The sequence below is a fragment of the Marmota monax genome, unplaced genomic scaffold, assembly GCF_021218885.2.
Source record: "Marmota monax isolate L192 unplaced genomic scaffold, Marmota_monax_Labrador192_F-V1.1 WCK01_AAM20220418_F8-fsc00097, whole genome shotgun sequence".
In the NCBI taxonomy this organism is placed as follows: domain Eukaryota; kingdom Metazoa; phylum Chordata; class Mammalia; order Rodentia; family Sciuridae; genus Marmota; species Marmota monax.
Genome location: NW_026694162.1, coordinates 3,373,641 through 3,393,051, shown reverse-complemented (window position 1 = coordinate 3,393,051; position 19,411 = coordinate 3,373,641). Strand labels below are relative to the sequence as shown.

The 19,411-nt window shown below is 35.0% G+C and overlaps 1 protein-coding gene across 2 annotated transcripts in view; it reads right to left on the bottom strand.

Moving 5' to 3' along the window:
• The window catches only part of Pggt1b (protein geranylgeranyltransferase type I subunit beta), a 64,122-nt gene extending 48,074 nt beyond the window's left edge, over positions 1–16,048 (bottom strand). Inside the window, exons 1-2 of one of the 2 annotated variants that reach the window (XM_046465837.2) lie at positions 15,877–16,046; positions 7,420–7,538 (exon numbers count right to left, since the gene is read on the bottom strand). In XM_046465837.2, coding sequence (XP_046321793.1) covers positions 7,420–7,538; positions 15,877–16,016 — 259 coding nt within the window. In that variant the 5' untranslated portion in view covers positions 16,017–16,046. Of the gene's footprint in view, positions 1–7,419; positions 7,539–15,876 lie in introns of both variants that reach the window. The other variant, XM_058585982.1, reaches the window with a different exon arrangement.
• Between the last annotated feature and the right edge of the window lie 3,363 nt (positions 16,049–19,411).

The window sequence follows — 19,411 nt, the reverse complement described above, 5'->3', positions numbered from 1 at the left end:
TCAAAACAAAAGAAACAATTGAAAAAATTGACAAAACTAAAAGCTGGTTCTTTGAAAAAATAAACAAAATCGACAGACCCTTAGCCATGCTAGCGAAGAGAAGAAGAGAGAGAACTCAAATTACTAACATACGGGATGAAAGAGGCAATATCACAACAGACACTTCAGAAATACAGAAGATAATCAAAAATTATTTTGAATCCTTATACTCCAATAAATTAGAAGATAGTGAAGGCATCGATAAATTTCTTAAGTCATATGATCTGCCCAGATTGAGTCAGGAGGATATAGACAACCTAAACAGACCAATATCAATTGAGGAAATAGAAGAAACCATCAAAAGACTACCAACTAAGAAAAGCCCAGGACCGGATGGGTATACAGCAGAGTTTTACAAAACCTTTATAGAGGAACTAATACCAATACTTTTCAAGCTACTTCGGGAAATAGAAAAAGAGGGAGAACTTCCAAATTCATTCTACGAGGCCAACATCACCCTGATACCTAAACCAGACAAAGACACTTCAAAGAAAGAAAACTACAGACCAATATCTCTAATGAACCTAGATGCAAAAATCCTCAATAAAATTCTGGCCACTCGGATACAAAAACTTATCAAAAAAATTGTGCACCATGATCAAGTAGGATTCATCCCTGGGATGCAAGGCTGGTTCAATATACGGAAATCAATAAATGTTATTCACCACATCAATAGACTTAAAAATAAGAATCATATGATCATCTCGATAGATGCGGAAAAAGCATTCGACAAAGTACAGCATCCCTTTATGTTCAAAACTCTAGAAAAACTAGGGATAACAGGAACATTCCTCAATATTGTAAAAGCAATCTATGCTAAGCCTCAGGCTAGCATCATTCTGAATGGAGAAAAACTGAAGGCATTCCCTCTAAAATCTGGAACAAGACAGGGATGCCCTCTCTCACCACTTCTGTTCAACATAGTTCTCGAAACACTGGCCAGAGCAATTAGACAGACGAAAGAAATTAAAGGCATCAAAATAGGAAAAGAAGAACTTAAATTATCACTATTTGCAGATGACATGATTCTATACCTAGCAGACCCAAAAGGCTCTACAAAGAAACTATTAGAGCTAATAAATGAATTCAGCAAAGTGGCAGGATATAAAATCAACACGCATAAATCAAAGGCATTCCTGTATATCAGCGACAAATCCTCTGAAATGGAAATGAGGACAACCACTCCATTCACAATATCTTCAAAAAAAATAAAATACTTGGGAATCAACCTAACAAAAGAGGTGAAAGACTTATACAATGAAAACTACAGAACCCTAAAGAGAGAAATAGAAGAAGATCTTAGAAGATGGAAAAATATACCCTGTTCATGGATAGGCAGAACTAACATCATCAAAATGGCGATATTACCAAAAGTTCTCTATAGGTTTAATGCAATGCCAATCAAAATCCCAACGGCATTTCTTGTAGAAATAGAGAAAGCAATCATGAAATTCATATCGAAAAACAAAAGACCCAGAATAGCAAAAACAATGCTAAGCAGGAAGTGTGAATCAGGCGGTATAGCGATACCAGACTTCAAACTATACTACAGAGCAATAGTAACAAAAACAGCATGGTACTGGTACCAAAACAGGCGGGTGGACCAATGGTACAGAATAGAGGACACAGAAACCAATCCACAAAACTACAACTACCTTATATTTGATAAAGGGGCTAAAAGCATGTAATGGAGGAAGGATAGCATCTTCAACAAATGGTGCTGGGAAAACTGGAAATCCATATGCAACAAAATGAAACTGAATCCCTTTCTCTCGCCATGCACAAAAGTTAATTCAAAATGGATCAAGGAGCTTGATATCAAATCAGAGACACACCGTCTGATAGAAGAAAAAGTTGGCTACAATCTACATACTGTGGGGTCGGGCTCCAAATTCCTCAATAGGACACCCATAGCACAAAAGTTAATAACTAGAATCAACAAATGGGACTTACTCAAACTAAAAAGTTTTTTCTCAGCAAAAGATACAATAAGAGAGGTAAATAGAGAGCCTACATCCTGGGAACAAATCTTTACTCCTCACACTTCAGATAGAGCCCTAATATCCAGAGTATACAAAGAACTCAAAAAATTAGACAATAAGAGAACAAACAACCCAATCAACAAATGGGCCAAGGACCTGAACAGACACTTCTCAGAGGAGGACATACAATCAATCAACAAGTACATGAAAAAATGCTCACCATCTCTAGCAGTCAGAGAAATGCAAATCAAAACCACCCTAAGATACCAATCTCACTCCAGTTAGATTGGCAGCCATTATGAAGTCAAACAACAACAAGTGCTGGCGAGGATGTGGGGAAAAGGGTACACTTGTACATTGCTGGTGGGACTGCAAATTGGTGCAGCCAATTTGGAAAGCAGTATGGAGATTTCTTGGAAAGCTGGGAATGGAGCCACCATTTGACCCAGCTATTCCCCTTCTTGGTCTATTCCCTAAAGACCTAAAAAGAGCATGCTACAGGGACACTGCTACATCGATGTTCATAGCAGCACAATTAACAATAGCTAGACTGTAGAACCAACCTAGATGCCCTTCAATGGATGAATGGATAAAAAAAATGTGGCATTTATACACAATGGAGTATTACTCTGTATTAAAAAATGACAAAATCATAGAATTTACAGGGAAATGGATGGCATTAGAGCAGATTATGCTAAGTGAAGCTAGCCAATCCCTAAAAAACAAATGCCAAATGTCTTCTTTGATATAAGGAGAGTAACTAAGAACAGAGTAGGGTCGAAGAGCATGAGAAGAAGATTAACATTAAACAGGGATGAGAGGTGGGAGGGAAAGGGAGAGAGAAGGGAAAATGCATGGAAATGGAAGGAGACCCTCAGAGTTATACAAAAGTACATACAAGAGGAAGTGAGGGGAAGGGGAAAAATAATATAAGGGGGACAAACGATTGTCAGTAGAGGGAGCAGAGAGAGAAGAGGGGAGGGGAGGGGAGGGGAGGGGAGGGGAGGGGGGATAGTAGAGGATAGGAAAGGCAGCAGAATACAACAGACACTAGTATGGCAATATGTAAATCAATGGATGTGTAACTGATGTGATTCTGCAATCTGTATATGGGGTAAAAATGGGAGCTCATAACCCACTTGAATCAAATTGTGAAATATGATATATCAAGAACTATGTAATGTTTTGAACAGCCAACAATAAAAAATTTAAAAAAAAATAAAAAAAATAAAAAAAAAATAAATAAAACAGGGTCTCTATATTGCCCAGGACGGCCTTAAACACCTAGGCTCACATGATCCTTCATGTATTGACCACCCCTGCTCTTGTGCATGCTTTAAATTAGGATTTGACTATATATGATGGACAGAATTTTATCAGTACATATACACATCTATCTCAATTATTTTACTATTATGCAGTATTCTTCACTGAGTTATGGTTTAATGGTCCCCCCCACCTTTTTTTGTACCAAGGATTGAACCCCAGGGCACTTAATCACTGAGCCACATACCTAGCCCTTTTTATTTTTTGAGATAGGGTCTTGGTCCCCGTAAATTGCTAAGGCTGGCTTTAACTTGCAATCCTCTTTCAGCCTCCTGAGCTGCTGGGATTATAGGAATGCACCACCATGTCTGGTTAACTGTTCTGCTTTGATGAACATTTATTTTGCTTCTAATTTGTTACTGTAACAAAATATCAAATAAACACTCTTCTTAGTTTCCCCAAAGTTAGTAACAAATTCTCATAAATTTGGTGATTTAAGCAACAAAGATTTATTCTCTCACAGTTGTGGAGCCCAGAAATCCAAGATCAAGTGTTGCTTCCTTCTGGAGGCTTTGAGGGAGAAATCATTTCATGTCTTCTGACTAGTGGCGGGGGCATTCCTTAGCTGTTGATGCATCACTCTAAACCACCTGTCTTAAATAGCCTCCGCCTCTGGTTTCATCTCCCTTTTCTTTCTCTTGTAAGACACTAGTCTCATTTCCAGATCTTTACCATAATTATATTTGCAAAGATTTTTATTCCAAATAAGGTTACATTGTGAAGTTCTGGGTGAACAGAACTTATCAGGCCAACGTTCAATCCACTATACATGAGAATATGTCAGATGGGATAAAAAAGAATTAAACTGCTAAACTGCATTTCAAAATTCTGTAATAATTTTTATTTCCACCAACTGAACATTAAAGTGTCTTCACCCCACATCTTTGACAACTCTTAAAAACTTTTGCTAAACTGATGTAGGTAAAAAATAATGTAATACCATTATTTCATCTGCATACCCCCAATTTCTAGCTATATTAATCATCTTTTCATGTATTTACTGATTATCTGTACTTCTTCTGTTAACAAGCTGTAAGTTCTGTCATTTTCTAAAGGATGGTGTGCCTTTTTCTCTTTGCTCTTTAAGAATTCCTCCTGGTGTGGCTACTAATTTTGTTATAGCCACAATCTCCTCCATGTCTGTCACTTATATAAATTATTAACTCACTACAGAAAATTTCTAAATATTTATTTCGTCAAATTGACCAAAATTTCCTTTGGGATCTCCAGGTTTTGTGTAACATTTATGTTTTTAAATTCCCTAATTTTTTTTTTTTTTTTGGTGACATCACAAAGTAGGACAAATAAAGGACTATAAATTGCAGAGTTTACTCAGTTTGCAAATGCTTTATGAATGAGAAAATATTTGAGGAGCCAGATAATGCTCTGGGCATTTATAATTCAGCTAGAAATAACAAATATTTTAAGTAGCAATGCTTAAAGGAAAAAAATTAGCAAAGAGCTTCAAACTGATGGAACAAATGAAAATGACAATACAACAGGAAATAGAATTTCTCTAATAGGTCTTCTAAATCACAGTAAATTGCAACTCTAACTTCAAAAGATTTTAAGCATTCAAAAGAAAACAACGCACTTTCTCTCAAAACACATTTGTGACACTCATTTCAAGAACTGCTTATAGTTGTTCATTCCCTTACTGCATTATGTGAAGAGGCCAGTTTATCATTACACCAATGATAGTTGTTTATATGGTTCCTAGCTCAGGGATTTTATGAAAAATATTGCTATAAACATTCTAGCACATATCCTTTTGGTAAACATATTTTCATTTCTTTGAGAATATACTAGGAGTGGAATTTTGGGTCACAGGATGTATAATGTTCATAACTACTGCCAAATAGTTTCCTTTCTTTTTTCTTTTTTGGTAGTACTAGTGATTGAACCCAAGTCCTTGTACATGGTAGGCAAGAGCTCTACAACTGAGCTACATTCTAGCCCTAGTTTTCCAAAGTAATTATAAAACTCCTACAACAATCTAAGAGTTCCAGTTTGTGATATTCTTGTTAACACTTTTCATCTTTCCCTTTTTAAGCTATTCTAATAGAAATGGAACAAACAAAATTACTACAGATGCCAAACCTAAATAATAGTAAATCTCTTAGAACAAAGATTAAATAAATGAAAAAAAAAAAACCATGCAGTCTTTAAAAAGCAACAACAACAAAAACCACTTCATTTCACTAATAAAATGCTAGGGGGAAGTAAACACATACTAAATAACAGATCAAAAACCAGGTCAATCATGGAGTCACCAAATAATCTTTAAAATCAGAGGAAAATATAAATTCAGAAGATAGGAAACATGACAAGTAAGTGACTAATTATCTGGAAACTAATGAATGGCATAAATTCTCTCACTAAAATGTTATGATCCATATTATGCTACAGAGACAACTGTCACTTTATTTCAAGAGAAAGAATCAGCCGATTTTTAAATAAAAGCAATACTAAAGTATGTTTCAATAAAAAGTCACAGAATAGCTTTTTTATGTGCTACAGTGTAACTACTTATCTTCACTATGTAAAATACATTAAAGAAACTGTAGTCTATAATTATGGCATGTAATTTTAGGGGGGAAAAAACCAAGCTGAATTTGTAATACTATCTTACATCTGTGTAACACTGAACTTAAAAAAAAAAAAAAAATTCTAGACTTTCACTTAAAACTATGTAGAAAAAAAAAAATCCTGGCAAAAATGGAAATCCATAAGTTACTTCTTTATGCAAGTTACTAAGTATGACCGGTTTCAGCCACAGGTTCCTAGAAACTAAGGACTATATCTTGTAATTTATCACAAAACTCTTCTATAGATTTAGCTGAGTATTCTTAACAAAAAATTCAGTAAATCTAACTTACCAACATGTTGAAATCTATAACTACTGACCAAATTATCATATATACTTCTTCATGTAGTTGGTGGAAAGTGACTTATTTATATATTATTCTGAAAGATCTAGTTCTAAATGCTTAATTTTTTAACAAGAACTGGTAAATATGTATTGATTTTTTAAATTATGTAAAAACAAAAGCTATGAACTTCTAGAACAGAGTAGAAAGCCACAAGCTACGTTCAAGGTCATCTCTCTCTCTTTTTTTTTTTTTTTTGGTCAGTGTTGCAATCAAACTCAGGGCCTCACAAATGCTAGGCAAGCAATCTATTACTGAATCACATTTCCACTCCAAACCTCTTTCTAAATAAAATTTTAGCTTACTTCTCCAAAGACCATTGGATGAGATTTATACAAGTACTTCAATCAATGAATCATATTTTGAATTGATAAATGCTGGCTTCCACAAGTAAAGTGGTGACCAGTGACAAACTGCATGATTTCCTGAAAGTTTATTTGCTTAATCTTTTTTGGTACACATATAGTGCTGGAGATCACAAAAGCTAAGCATGCATTCTGCCACTGTTGGATCATTTTAAAGTTACACTTTCTAAAATGTATAAGTTACATCTGTTAGGGTTTTTCTTTTATACTTAAGAGAGTATCTAATAGAGTTTATAAAATGGGTATATTTAGTTTATCATGTAAATTAGGAATTTTGAAAAGATAATCAATTTTTTTTTGTTTTAAGAAGTATAAAAATGAATGACATATAAGTAAGAGCTCTAAGAAACCATTTAAAAATGCTAGTTAAACATGACCAGAGACTGAAATAAAACTTTTTGCTTGCAGAGTTTTTCACTGAAGAGACAAAACGAATGGCTAGGAATGAAGACAGTGAATGCTACAGAATTAATCATACATAAACACTGAATACAAATAATCGGCAAGCAGTCATCAGTATGGAAGTGTACGAAATAATGCAGAGCTACAACTGTGACTCTCTAATCTCTGACGACTCTAAATTGTTCTCTCCGGAGATTACTGATTAGACTTGTTAGGTGTTGTATCTCAACAGAATGGGAATGCCACATTACAAGGGAAACAGGTATATAAAATATGTTAATATTATATAAGTGAATATAAAATTTACTAGTTCAACACATGTTATGTCAGGTACAACTAGTCACACTAAAAATAAAATGCTAAAAACTCACTCACTGTCTTCTGTGGGAAGGACCTGAAGGGAATAAATCCACTCTATTATATCATCTTTGTTCACCACATCTAAGGAGTCCAACATATCCAGCCCGGAGAGTGCAAAAAATGCAATTGTCAACCTAAAAGAAAAAAATGTAAGATTCCACCTTAACTATCAAACAACTGAACTCTTTATGGCTCAAAAAAAAAAAAAAAAGAACTCATTTAACATTTAAACAATTTAAGCAGTACTCTCACTTTGTTAAAGTAAAATAATAAGATAAATTCCCCTCCACATAGTTTACCTTTAATAATTAAATAGTATCAGTCAAATCTTTAGTTTTTTTAAAAAAGGGACCATTTATGGGCTAAAGAAACCAATCCTCAATTGAAGCACAAGTGAATCTAGCATATAAACAACATGAAGACTAAGCAGATTTAGTATGAATAAGCCAAAAACGTTAGGAAAGTGTATAAAAAGGTCAATTTCTACTAATTTGCCAAGCGGAAATGTGCTTTATAACTTAGGCTTACTTCTTAAGGAATATACCAATTATAAATGTGATTCCTTGTGAAAAAATATGAATTTTGGAAAAGAAGAAATACTTTAAATACAAATGCATTTCAACTCCATTTTTCCAGCAAGGAACATTATTTGATAAAATAAAAAACTATATGGCAATGCCATTCTCCTCCAAGACTGTGCACTAAATCAGAACTCTAAAACTTGTGCTTTTGTATAAAAGTCAGCATATTAGTGTTTACTTTTAACATAATTTAATTCCTTTGAAGTTGAGAAAGTCTATAATGTTGCTTGATTGAGCACCATTAACTCATTTCCACAGTTTAATATCTCTATAAAAGTTTATTTCAAATTATCTGGCATAATATTGTATACCAAAGCCATCTGATGCATGCTGTAACATTTTGGGAAGGTCCCAAGAGAAAATTAAGCCTTCATGCCATAAGCCATCTGTATGTAATACATTAACTATGCATCTAGGATAGAATTATCTAGAATGGTATTACCAACTTTAAGAGAAATGAGCAAACATTCATCTCTTTTTAGAGCGTAATTCTCTCTCTGATCCCTGGTTTAAAAAAAAAAAAAAGGCTGGCATCTACTAGGTAAGAGAAGAAATCACAATAATTTAATTCCAACTAAACCTAACAGGCAAAAACTAAAACCAAGGATACTGACATACTCAAGAAAAATACACATTTGGGAAAACTAATATTATTTAGAAACTATTAGCATATATTGGATACCGAACTAGAAAATTGTTAATGTATCAATTTGAATCTAACAACCCATTGAGATCCATCTAATTAAGGTTATTTACCTGCATAAGATCAGGATTAAATTAAGGGAAGTGGATCCCTTTTGTGTAGCAAACAGTGCTATGCTATAATTCAGCGATCAAACTCTGCTGTCAAATGAGCTACATTCAAATTCTAACTTGGCCAATAGCTAGTCACATGACTCTCAGCAGGATACTTTACCTTTCCTAAGTTTTAGCTTCCAGTAATGATATAAATCATCATTACACATCACAGAGTTATTGGGCTTACCTGTCTACAACAAGCACTCAATAAATAGAAACCATCATTATTGATGTCTATCCTAACATGGTGGGAAAGGAATAATAATAACCTTAATATTTAATCAAACTGTGTTACAAGCCTTTTCTCCAGGTCCTTGATTGGCAACCTTTTCCCCTAAAGGCAGGCTCTTTTCCAAAACAAAATGATTCTTTGGACACTGGGGAAACCTCTAACATAACAGCAACTGAGTTTGAAAATCACGTAAGTGTTTTATGTGAAAAGCTCTACTTTTCTGGTGATATTACTTAAAATATTTATTGTTAACAAATAAAAGACCTGAAATACTATTAATGTTCTCTGACAGTTTTAACAGGGTTTTCAGCTTTGGTATAACCCATAAAGTAAATAATCATGATTAGATAAAATTGATATTGAATAATATAGTTTATTAAAGCATTATTATAGAGAAAAGCAAAAGGAGGAGAGACATAAAAGTTGAAAAACCATGAAGGACTTGAGGTTGGAAATGGATAAAACAAAGATCTTTTAGTCAGTAAAAGCTATATAGTAAGAAAACATCCACGGGGGTATAGTTAAATGGTTAGTGTTTGCCCTGCATGCTACAGACCCTGGGTTCCAACCACAGAACCTTGAAAAAAACAAAAGGCTATAAAAACAACTTGGTATTCTTTTCTAAGTTAAAAACTTCAGAAATTATCAAGACCATTTCTTTATTTTTATACTGAAGACAATAAAATCCAAAGGATTAAATTAGATTTCTATGCTTTGGTTAATCGATTAAAAGGAAATCTGAGTCTCAGTGCAGTATTCTTCCCCAAAGAGGTGCTTCTCAAAACTTCTGAACATTAGAATCAGCTTAAACAAACAAAAAAGGCTGAAACACCACAACATAACCTAAAAGTCCAGGCCTCACTTCACAACTAAATCAGAATCTCAAGGTGGAAGTTAAGGTCTGGGCACATTTTTGTTTTCAACTTCCCAGATGATTTGAATGTGCTGCCAGGTTTCACAGTGGTTCTTTATTAGAGCAAGGCTGCTAATCAAGCAACTACAGGAGGATGCTACTGTCATCTTTTGGGTAAAGGCCATGGATGCTGCTGAAGTCCTCCAACACCCAGGACAGGCCCAAAGAACAAAGAATTCTCTGACCCCTAAATGTGAACAATGCTGAGGATGAGAAATTCTATTCACACTGTTATCTGAAGGGTTAAATGATCTTTTGTTTTACTTGTTTCTGGAAGCATTTCATTTATATTCAAGTATCAAATATAATAAATCAGTCATATGGTAGTAAGGAATCTTAAAACCTTGCATACTTAATTATTAAAGGCTCCTAAAAATCCAGTATTTTTAACTCAAGGTTGAAGGTTTAAGTAGAAACTCTAAAGTTTTTGGGATTAACATACCTACAGTGAATTGCTTATGTTTATAAATTAAGTCCCCATCACCAGGTGGAAGGAGGAGGAGAGAAAGGGGAGTAGCAAGATATGAAATTTATAATTATGTTATATGCATGTACCAGTATTTAGCAATGAATTCCACTATTAGGTATAGCTATAATGTACCATTAAAACACATAAATGAATAAATAAATGAAGTAAGGCCCCATCAGAAATGTTCAGTTAATGACTGGTACACAGAACCAAGAAGGTGCTTTGGAGCAAATGCCCAGCCTCCCTCTGAGACAAGCTGGTAAAGCATTCCTTTTCTGATAATCTCAGAATTCTCAAGTAGCCCTAAGTATTTGTGAGGGAAAGAATTAAACAAGTTGTAAGAAATACAAATTTATTTTTGACTGTAGGCCTCTGAGAGAAATAATATAGGGTTAATGGTACCCAAATGACTGCTACTTGGCATAAAATCTGCTGGTTAACCTAATTCTGTCCGGATGTATAGAGGAGTAATACTTGCCAATACATGCACCCAAAATCAGGTCAACTACATTATTTTTACTTTATTACTTTTTCTGGAGAACATTTGTTTCCTTCCTTTCTTTTCCTATAACTGAATCTCTGAGTTTGTAGCTTGAAAAGCTGAAGCAAGCAAGCCACATTCCATCCATCCCCTGCTCCTACTGGGAAATTTTTACACACACACACACACACACACAGAGTTTATCTTACCTGGGCAGCAAAGTTGCATTTCCCACCCTAAATAAAATCTGCTTCACCATTGAATCAATTCAAAGATGGGATAGATGAACCAAACATTTCTAAAAGACCTCATTTTTCAAGATTAAGTCTGGGTAATGGAAAAAAGAATTTAGTCACAGTGATATAAGCAGTGTGCTGCCAGGCCAGAGCAGTGAGTGACAATTTGGAAATATATTGAAAATACTGATTTATAGATGTTGATTAGCTTCCCAAACTTTGGATCACTTGCTTTGTTCCTTTCTGGTACAACCCCTTAACTTTCCTTTACTGGTATCTCCAAGATGGACTGTATTTCAGCATAGGTCTCAGGGTAGGGCTATGGCTAAGTCATACTGCAGAGTTCCAAAATTATAAATAAGCAGCTACATTAAGAAACATACATTAAACTGATAACAGTGTCCGTAGAGAGCCTTTAGAGGACACATTAAAATCAATCATGAAGTTAAAATACTAGCACATAGATGCCCCAATACTTTAAAATGAATTACTGTAATAGTGCATGATTTCTAAAATTGTAAGCATTATTCATTCAGACTTTATAATGGCTGACTCATCTGTTAAATATGTTTAAGTATAGTCACACAACGTTAGAATTACTCAACATGCAAAATATCTTAATTACTCCAGAAGAAAGTTACTAAAAACTAGTATAGAACTAGATTTCATCACAAAAATGAATAAAGCTTCCTAACTTAAGCAAGTTCTATGATACATATATAGAAATCATTCCTTTCTAAATTTGCTCCTTTCTGCCTTTCTCCAAACCAGGTGATAGTTCCAATACTGGAATCCTGAGATGACAATTCCTTCTTCATCCCTTACTTTCTATTCCTATTTCACATTTCAGCACCTTCTCTCCTGGACTACTGCAACAGCTTCCCAATTGATATCCCTGGTTCTGGTCCTGTTTCACCCAAAATACTTATCATTCTCAAATCACATGATCACTCTGAAGTGCACATTTCTAATCATTAAGATCCACTGTTTGGTGAGTTTCCATTACTCACATGTGATATCAAATTTCTGGACAGGGCACACAAAGCCTTCAATGATTTGGTCCACGTTTACCTCTTTAGGCTCAATTCCTACTACACTTGCCTTACATTTTGAACCAACATTAGTTATCTACTCAACACCCAGTTATCTGCCTTAACTCTTACTGTCCATTTGCAATATATCTTTTGGTGGGGGGAACCCACAAGCAAATCACAAAAACACCAAAAAACTCTGGAATACACTCTAACAAAATTTAGTATGGGAGTTATTTCTTCCAGGAAGCCTTCTCTGAGTTCCTCTCTGTTCAGCTTGAGCTAGTTAGGTGCTTCCATTATGCCCTGTGAATATTGCCATCATTGTATATAGAAACTCAAAAGTGTGGCCAAGGGATCAACAACATCAGCAGCACTTGGGAATTTGTTGGAAATGCAGCATCTCAGACACCACCCAGACCTATGCAATTAGAATCTGCATTTTAACAACATCTCAGGTGAGTCATATGCACATGAGAATTGGGAAGCACAGTTGTAATAATCTACTGAATACATTTTTCTCCTATCAGATAGTCTCAAACTTCAGCATACATCAGAACTACTTGGGATGCTTGTTATGATGCAAACTCCCAGGCCCATGTCTAACATAGTAGATCTGGGGAGGGGACCAGGAACCAGCATTTTTATAAGCACCCTAGGGCACTAAAAAAGAGCTTCCCACAATTATGCTTTGAAAGAAACACTGTTAGACTGTAATATAATGGATATAAGAGAGGAATTGAAAGGATATTGTAGTTGCAGAATGGTGGGCAGCAGAGAGGTTAAACACAAGATACACAAAAAGTAGGTAGACTGTAAATGTGTCATAGAATAAAAACTGCCTAAACTTTTCCTAAAGAACAGCTAGGTCAAAAAAGCTTTATCTATACAAATTTTTATTATTCCAGTACAAATGGTAATAACTCAAACAACAAAAAACTCTAAACTACAGTCACAAAAAGAGCTGTTAATTGACAACGCTTACCATCTGAGGTTAGTCACTTAACTAGAAATTACCACTTTTCCAAGGTTAAAAGAAAAACCTCAGATGAAACAGCAAACACTATACTTATTTTCATGAAGCAAATGTCATTAGAAAAGTAAAAAATCATTTATTCTTGTCATACTAAAAGAAATAGGAAATGGAATAATTTTTCCAAAATACAGGGGCAGAAAATAATGTCTAAATATCTGGTCCAATATTTGCCTTACAAGTCAATGTTTCATATTTATCTGCAAAAAATAACTGAATAGAGAACACCTGAGTCATTGGCTTAACACTGTATTCCTGTTACTAGATACCTAGTAGTCATTCAATTAATGCTTGTAGAATTGAAGTGCAATACTAGGTAAGAATTGTGAGCTCCCCAATACATTGTTTTCATCTTAAAACTCTAACATAGTAGAAATTTTGTGATCAGTCACCTTTGCTTAAAAGGTTAAAGCTTCTTCATAACCATCTTAAAAGCAATTATGAATCACACACATCACAAAAAGACCTTAATGATAAATGAAGGTAAAAACAGTACACAGGGAAAGAGAAACTAAAAAACCAAAACTAACTACAAAATCTGATACATTGTTACCTTTAAATATGGCTACTGAGTGAGCATAGGAAAACTAAAAATGATTAAAAAAATTCTATGCAAGTGACAAAACACTAAACATAAAAAGAATACAATTAATCCCTCTTAACCATTGCAACAGTGGTATCTATTCTCTAACATACAACATTTGGTGTAGAACCTACTTAAAAATTATTAAATAAACTGTAAAATTTTATTAAGTCTGGCAATTTTTGCTGTTTTACTTATGTTGTGAGCAGAATTACACAACTTAATGCCAACATGCATGGTTTTGTATAAGCTGGAATTTTATAGATCAAACATAGTGGCATCTTGAAAATGTAACCACAGAGCTATAAGTAAGCAAAGCTGGACTATTTAAGTCACAATGTAACAAAAAGATATAATTTTTTTTATCCAAATTCTCTGAGTTTTCATAAGATCAATCCCCATAAATTTGATCTATTAACATTTTAAAACATTTCATATCACTACCAAATGGACTAAGTTTTGGATTTCTTTCGTTTTGTGCATGGTGTTGGGGATTGAACCCAGAGTCCTATGCATGCTAGGCAAGCACCCTTACCATTGAACCCAGCCCTTGAAATCTCAATTTTTAAGGTGTAGATATGGGCTCTGCTAGCCAGTCCTACAGATGGAGAAAATAACATAAATGACATTATACCTTTTCAAGAATGTGTTTATCCTTCTAGGCCCAGCTCACATATTCAACAAATATTTCTTTACTGCTTATTATATGTCAGATACCATTCAAGGCACCAGTGCAATGCAGTCTCACAGGTCTTGGTGAGACGATCCAAATTGCTCAAACAGAAAGAAACAACAGCCAATGGCAAATATGGTGACCGAGCACTTGAAATGTGGTGGTTACTGGAATAGGGGAACTGATTTTTAACTTTGACTTAATTGACTCAAAACAGTAAAATGTGTCTAGTGGATCCCTTATGGGACAGGGCAGTCCCAAAGTGTTGTAGAGGTAAACAAGATAGAAAAAAATCCTGCCTTCATGAATTTACAATTTGGTGTGACCGAAAGTTAGTAAATAAATCAACTAATAAATACATGTCAAGTGGTGATCACAGAGGCCTCTCTTAAGAAAACATGGATTAGGTACATGCCCTTCTATACGCTCCCATGAACTCTACAGTAATATACAATTTTACTGGAACTTGTCTTATTTAGCTGTATTACAATACCTACCTACATAAATAAATATATATATATATATATATATATATATATATATATATATATATATATATATTTATTTATTTATTTTACCAAGTAAAAGTTCTTTTAATGAATTTGTAAATTTTAACCAGATGAAAAACAGTTTTAAAAAATTAAATATATATATATATATATATATATATATATTTTTTTTTTTTTTTTGACCACGTGTGCAGAAGCAATCTGTAATTCCCCAAACTAACCTAGTAGTACAGTACTCAAAATACCAATCTGTTTCTTCTCATCCAGTCCCATGCAGTTCTGAAACCTCACTTTAAAACGCAGCAATGCGGAGCCAAGTATCACCTCTTCCTTTCGCTTTCTCAACCCCAGCTTTACTGTGAATCACATTCCTTAGCTAACTCTAACTTTACCAAAGGCAATTGCAAATTCACTTTAACGAAATGTTTCACGCAACACTGCACCTCTTTTGTTTACCATTGGATTTACAATTCCTGGAAAGTAAATTTCTACTCATACCTTACAGGCTCGCCACTGCTCCTACACACCAAAACTACATTTACTTCCAATTACGCGTTACTGACTACAGAAGAAAGAGAAGCATAGGAGCTTTGTGTTTTCCTTTTATACCATAAATAACGAAGCAAACTGAATCAAGGGATCTGGGAAACGAGTGAAAAGGAAGCTCAGAATAAACAAAAAATGGCTGTGTAACAAGACGGAAATTCAGGATTCCAAAAAACCTTCCACTTAGAGCTTTCCAAATCTTTCAGCCGTACTTCGGAGGTGCAGGGGTGACTGCAATTCCGCCTGAGACTGGTGGGAGCGGTCAGAGTCGCTGGACTGCAGTGCAGCCCCCTGCAGACGCCCAGTTCTCATTCCAGCCCCTCCTCTGCGTCTTTCCGAAGGGGCCGGGCTGCGCTGTACGCCCTCCAGACTGTAACCACGAATTACCTGCTGGTCTCCAGCGAAGAGTAGCGCTCCGGCAAGACCTGAAGGCAGCGCTGGAAGAACCGCACGTGCCTGTCCCGCAGGAAATCCAGCCGCTCTCCCTCACCGCTACCAGGAAGAAGCTCATCCTCCGTGGCCGCCATGCTGCCCCGGAAGTGATGTCCACCGCGACCAGGAAGCAATATTCGTAAAAGGGTGATCAAACCCTAATGACCCGGATGTACTGGGTCACAAACCAACTAGATGATGGGAGCCCTATACTGTAGACTGCAAATGTACAGCATTTTCTACTTTGAGCGCCCAGAGGTTCGCAAATAGTTAGGTCTTGTAGAATACAGCCTGTAAATTCGTTAAAACTTTGGTCCTAGTGGGATATTTGGGAGGAAGGGCAAGTACAAGAGCTTCAAGTTCATTTAGCCAAAGTACAGGCCCTAGAGAATGTTAAGAGGTAGATCTGAAAATAGGGATGGATCAGCATAAATTTGCTAATAGAGTCATTTTTGGGGGGTGCAGGGTGTGGGTTAACACATTTTTAAGCTTAATAGGGAAACTAAACCTAATTAAAATGGTGGATATAAACATGCTTTTTATGTAATTGCGAGCACTACAGAAGTTGAGATTTACCTAACTTTCTTTGGAATGACCAGAATCATTTAAAAATAAATGTATAAGGCTGGGGGTGTAGCTCAGTGGTGGAGCACTTGCCTTGCACCACGTGAGACCTTGGGGTTGATCCTCAGCACCACATAAAAATAAATGAATATTGTGTCCATCTACAACTAAAAAAAATAAGTAAATGTATAATCTTCAACTTACCAAAGTTTGATGTAGTGATTTTTCAATAGAAATCATACTTTAAATTCTGACACCACCTCTCCACAACCCAGCTTAGCAATATGTAAGGCTGGGCCTAGGGTTGGGAGGCATAGTCAGTCAGGACCAACCAACACTCTTAGGGTATTAAAATACATAGTGTAATATTCATAGTAGTGCCAAGCTAGTATGTATCAAATTAGGTGTATTAATTGCATTAAAAAAGGTTTATTGGAATGTAATCCTATCATAGAGCACTTATATATATGCACTATACACACCTTACACAAAACTTATGTAATCATTTGTGAGACTGCATTTTTTTTCTTTCACAAATCTTACATATTTAACACCTGTGTCCAAGTGTCATCAGGAGTCATTGTTGCATCAATTCTCAACAGCAAAATAAGCTCAACATATTCTCCAATCAACCATATACTAAAGACAGAAATAAGGTGGTTCATTTTTCAAAAAATGGGGGTTTAAGTTACCTCTACTATGTACTTTTTCCTTTAAAGATTCATGAGGCAGAGGCTGGGGTTGTGGCTCAGTGGTAGAGTGCTCACCTAGCATGTGTAAGGCACTGGGTTTGGTCTTGAGCACCACATAAAAATTAAATAAAGGTATTGTGTCCTCCTAATATATATATATATATATATATATATATATATATATATATATATATATATATTATTATTATATATGATTCATTCATGAGACATTCTTGGGGAAGAGAAGGATCAAGTCTAAACAGCGTCTTTAAAATTAACTTTCTTATTAGAAATTTGGGTATACTTTTGTTAGCTTTCTTAGAAAATATTTTATTTAAAAATGTGCCTAATGGCTGGTGTTTTATTTATTCAACAATTGAAGGCTCCTTGAATGATTTTTGCTACTATTAACTACTTATTCACAGGCATTCCTGCATTTCTTTAATAAATAATGCATTGACAAACAGCATGATGGTCCCAGTGTTGACCTTGGTGCTTTGCTACAAATATAAAGCTCACAGTCCTTGTCCTTCAGTCATGACAGGAGTTTTCACTGTTATTACAATTAAGATCTCCCACACACGACATACAACACGTACATAGATACCTGAAGATGTTAAAAACTGAATCACAACACTGATTTAATTTACTAGAATCAATTGTGCATGCTCTATACATGATTCGCAATTCTCATCAACATAGTCCTTAAATTAGGGAAGCCAAATATTTCATCTTGTTCTTAAGCTCAAGAGCTAGCAATTTAGTATGAAATTGAAGTAAAAGGTTGCTATGCTGGACTCACTGAAAGATATAATACATCTCCTAAGTAAGTAAAAGCCTTTTCATGAGTGACTCTGACTATACAAAATGTTTGGTATATGTACGACAGAATCTAACTTCCACATAAAATGCCACTGTACATAATTAACTAAGTACAGATAGCTCAAATCTTATGACACAGTATCTATAAATCAATATTATTTAGCCATTAAATAAATAATGTTGAAGCCTGGTAGGGTGTCAGTGCATACCCAGAGAGTTGGTAGTCTGAGGCAGAAGGATCACAAGTTTGAGGCTATCCTAGATGACTAAGAGAGACCCTGTTTCAAAATTAAAAATAAAAAAGGGCTGGGGATGTAGCTAAGTGGCAGAATGTCCCTGGGTTCAAAAATCCCAGCACCAAAAAAAAAAAAAAAAAGTTAAAATTATGTGGAAAATATGTATAATGTATTAAGTGATATGTGCCTCCATGTATCTGTTGTAAAATACATAGTTATATTTTAGAAAACTGTTGTCTTGGAATTATAGATGCTTTGTAACATTTCTTTAGTGTTTTCTTTCTAAACTTCTTATTAATATACTATTTATTTATTTATTCTAATCAGTTATACATGACAGCAGAATGCTCTTCGATTCGTTGTACACAAATGGAGAATTTTTCACTTCTCTGGTTGTACCCAAAGTAGAGTCACACCATTCATGCAATCAGTCTCATTCTACCATCCTTCCTATTCCCATACCTCTCCCTTGCTCCCCTTTGCCCCATCCAAAAATCCTCCACTCATCCCATGCCCCGCCCCCCATTATGGATTAGCATCCACTCATCAGAGAAAACATTCACCCTTTGTTTTTTTGGGATTGGCTTACTTTGCTTAGCATGATATTCTAACTCCATCCATTTATTATTAATATACTTTTAAACCAGTGTAAGAAATGTATATTTCACATCTCATCAATGAACCTATAACTAAATACATTTTAGATTATGTTTATCTACATTCATTTTTTCCCTAGTCTGAGGACTGAATTCAGAGCCTTGTGTGTGCTAGGCAAGCACTCTGCCATCCTACATTCTTTAAGCAGGGATCTATATAACAAATTCCTCCTTTACTTCAAATTCAGTCAGAAAGACTGATTTTCTTCAGAGAAACATCCATACTTTATTAAAAATAAGTAAATAAATAGGTAAATAAAATAGAACAGGGTTGGGAGTATAGCTCAGTAGGGAAGCATGTGCTTAGCATGGTTGAGGCCTTGAGTTCAATCTCCAGCGCTGAAACAAAACACCCCAAAATAAACAAAAGCCACAAGAAACACATCAATCATAATGCTTAGCTTAGATGTAGGAAACTGAATGCTGCATTTGTGTACAACAAAAAGCAATGGAAGAAAGATTTACTTTTATGTATCTTGTAGCTGGTTCAGTTCTGTTGTTAAATTCCCTATCTTTCACA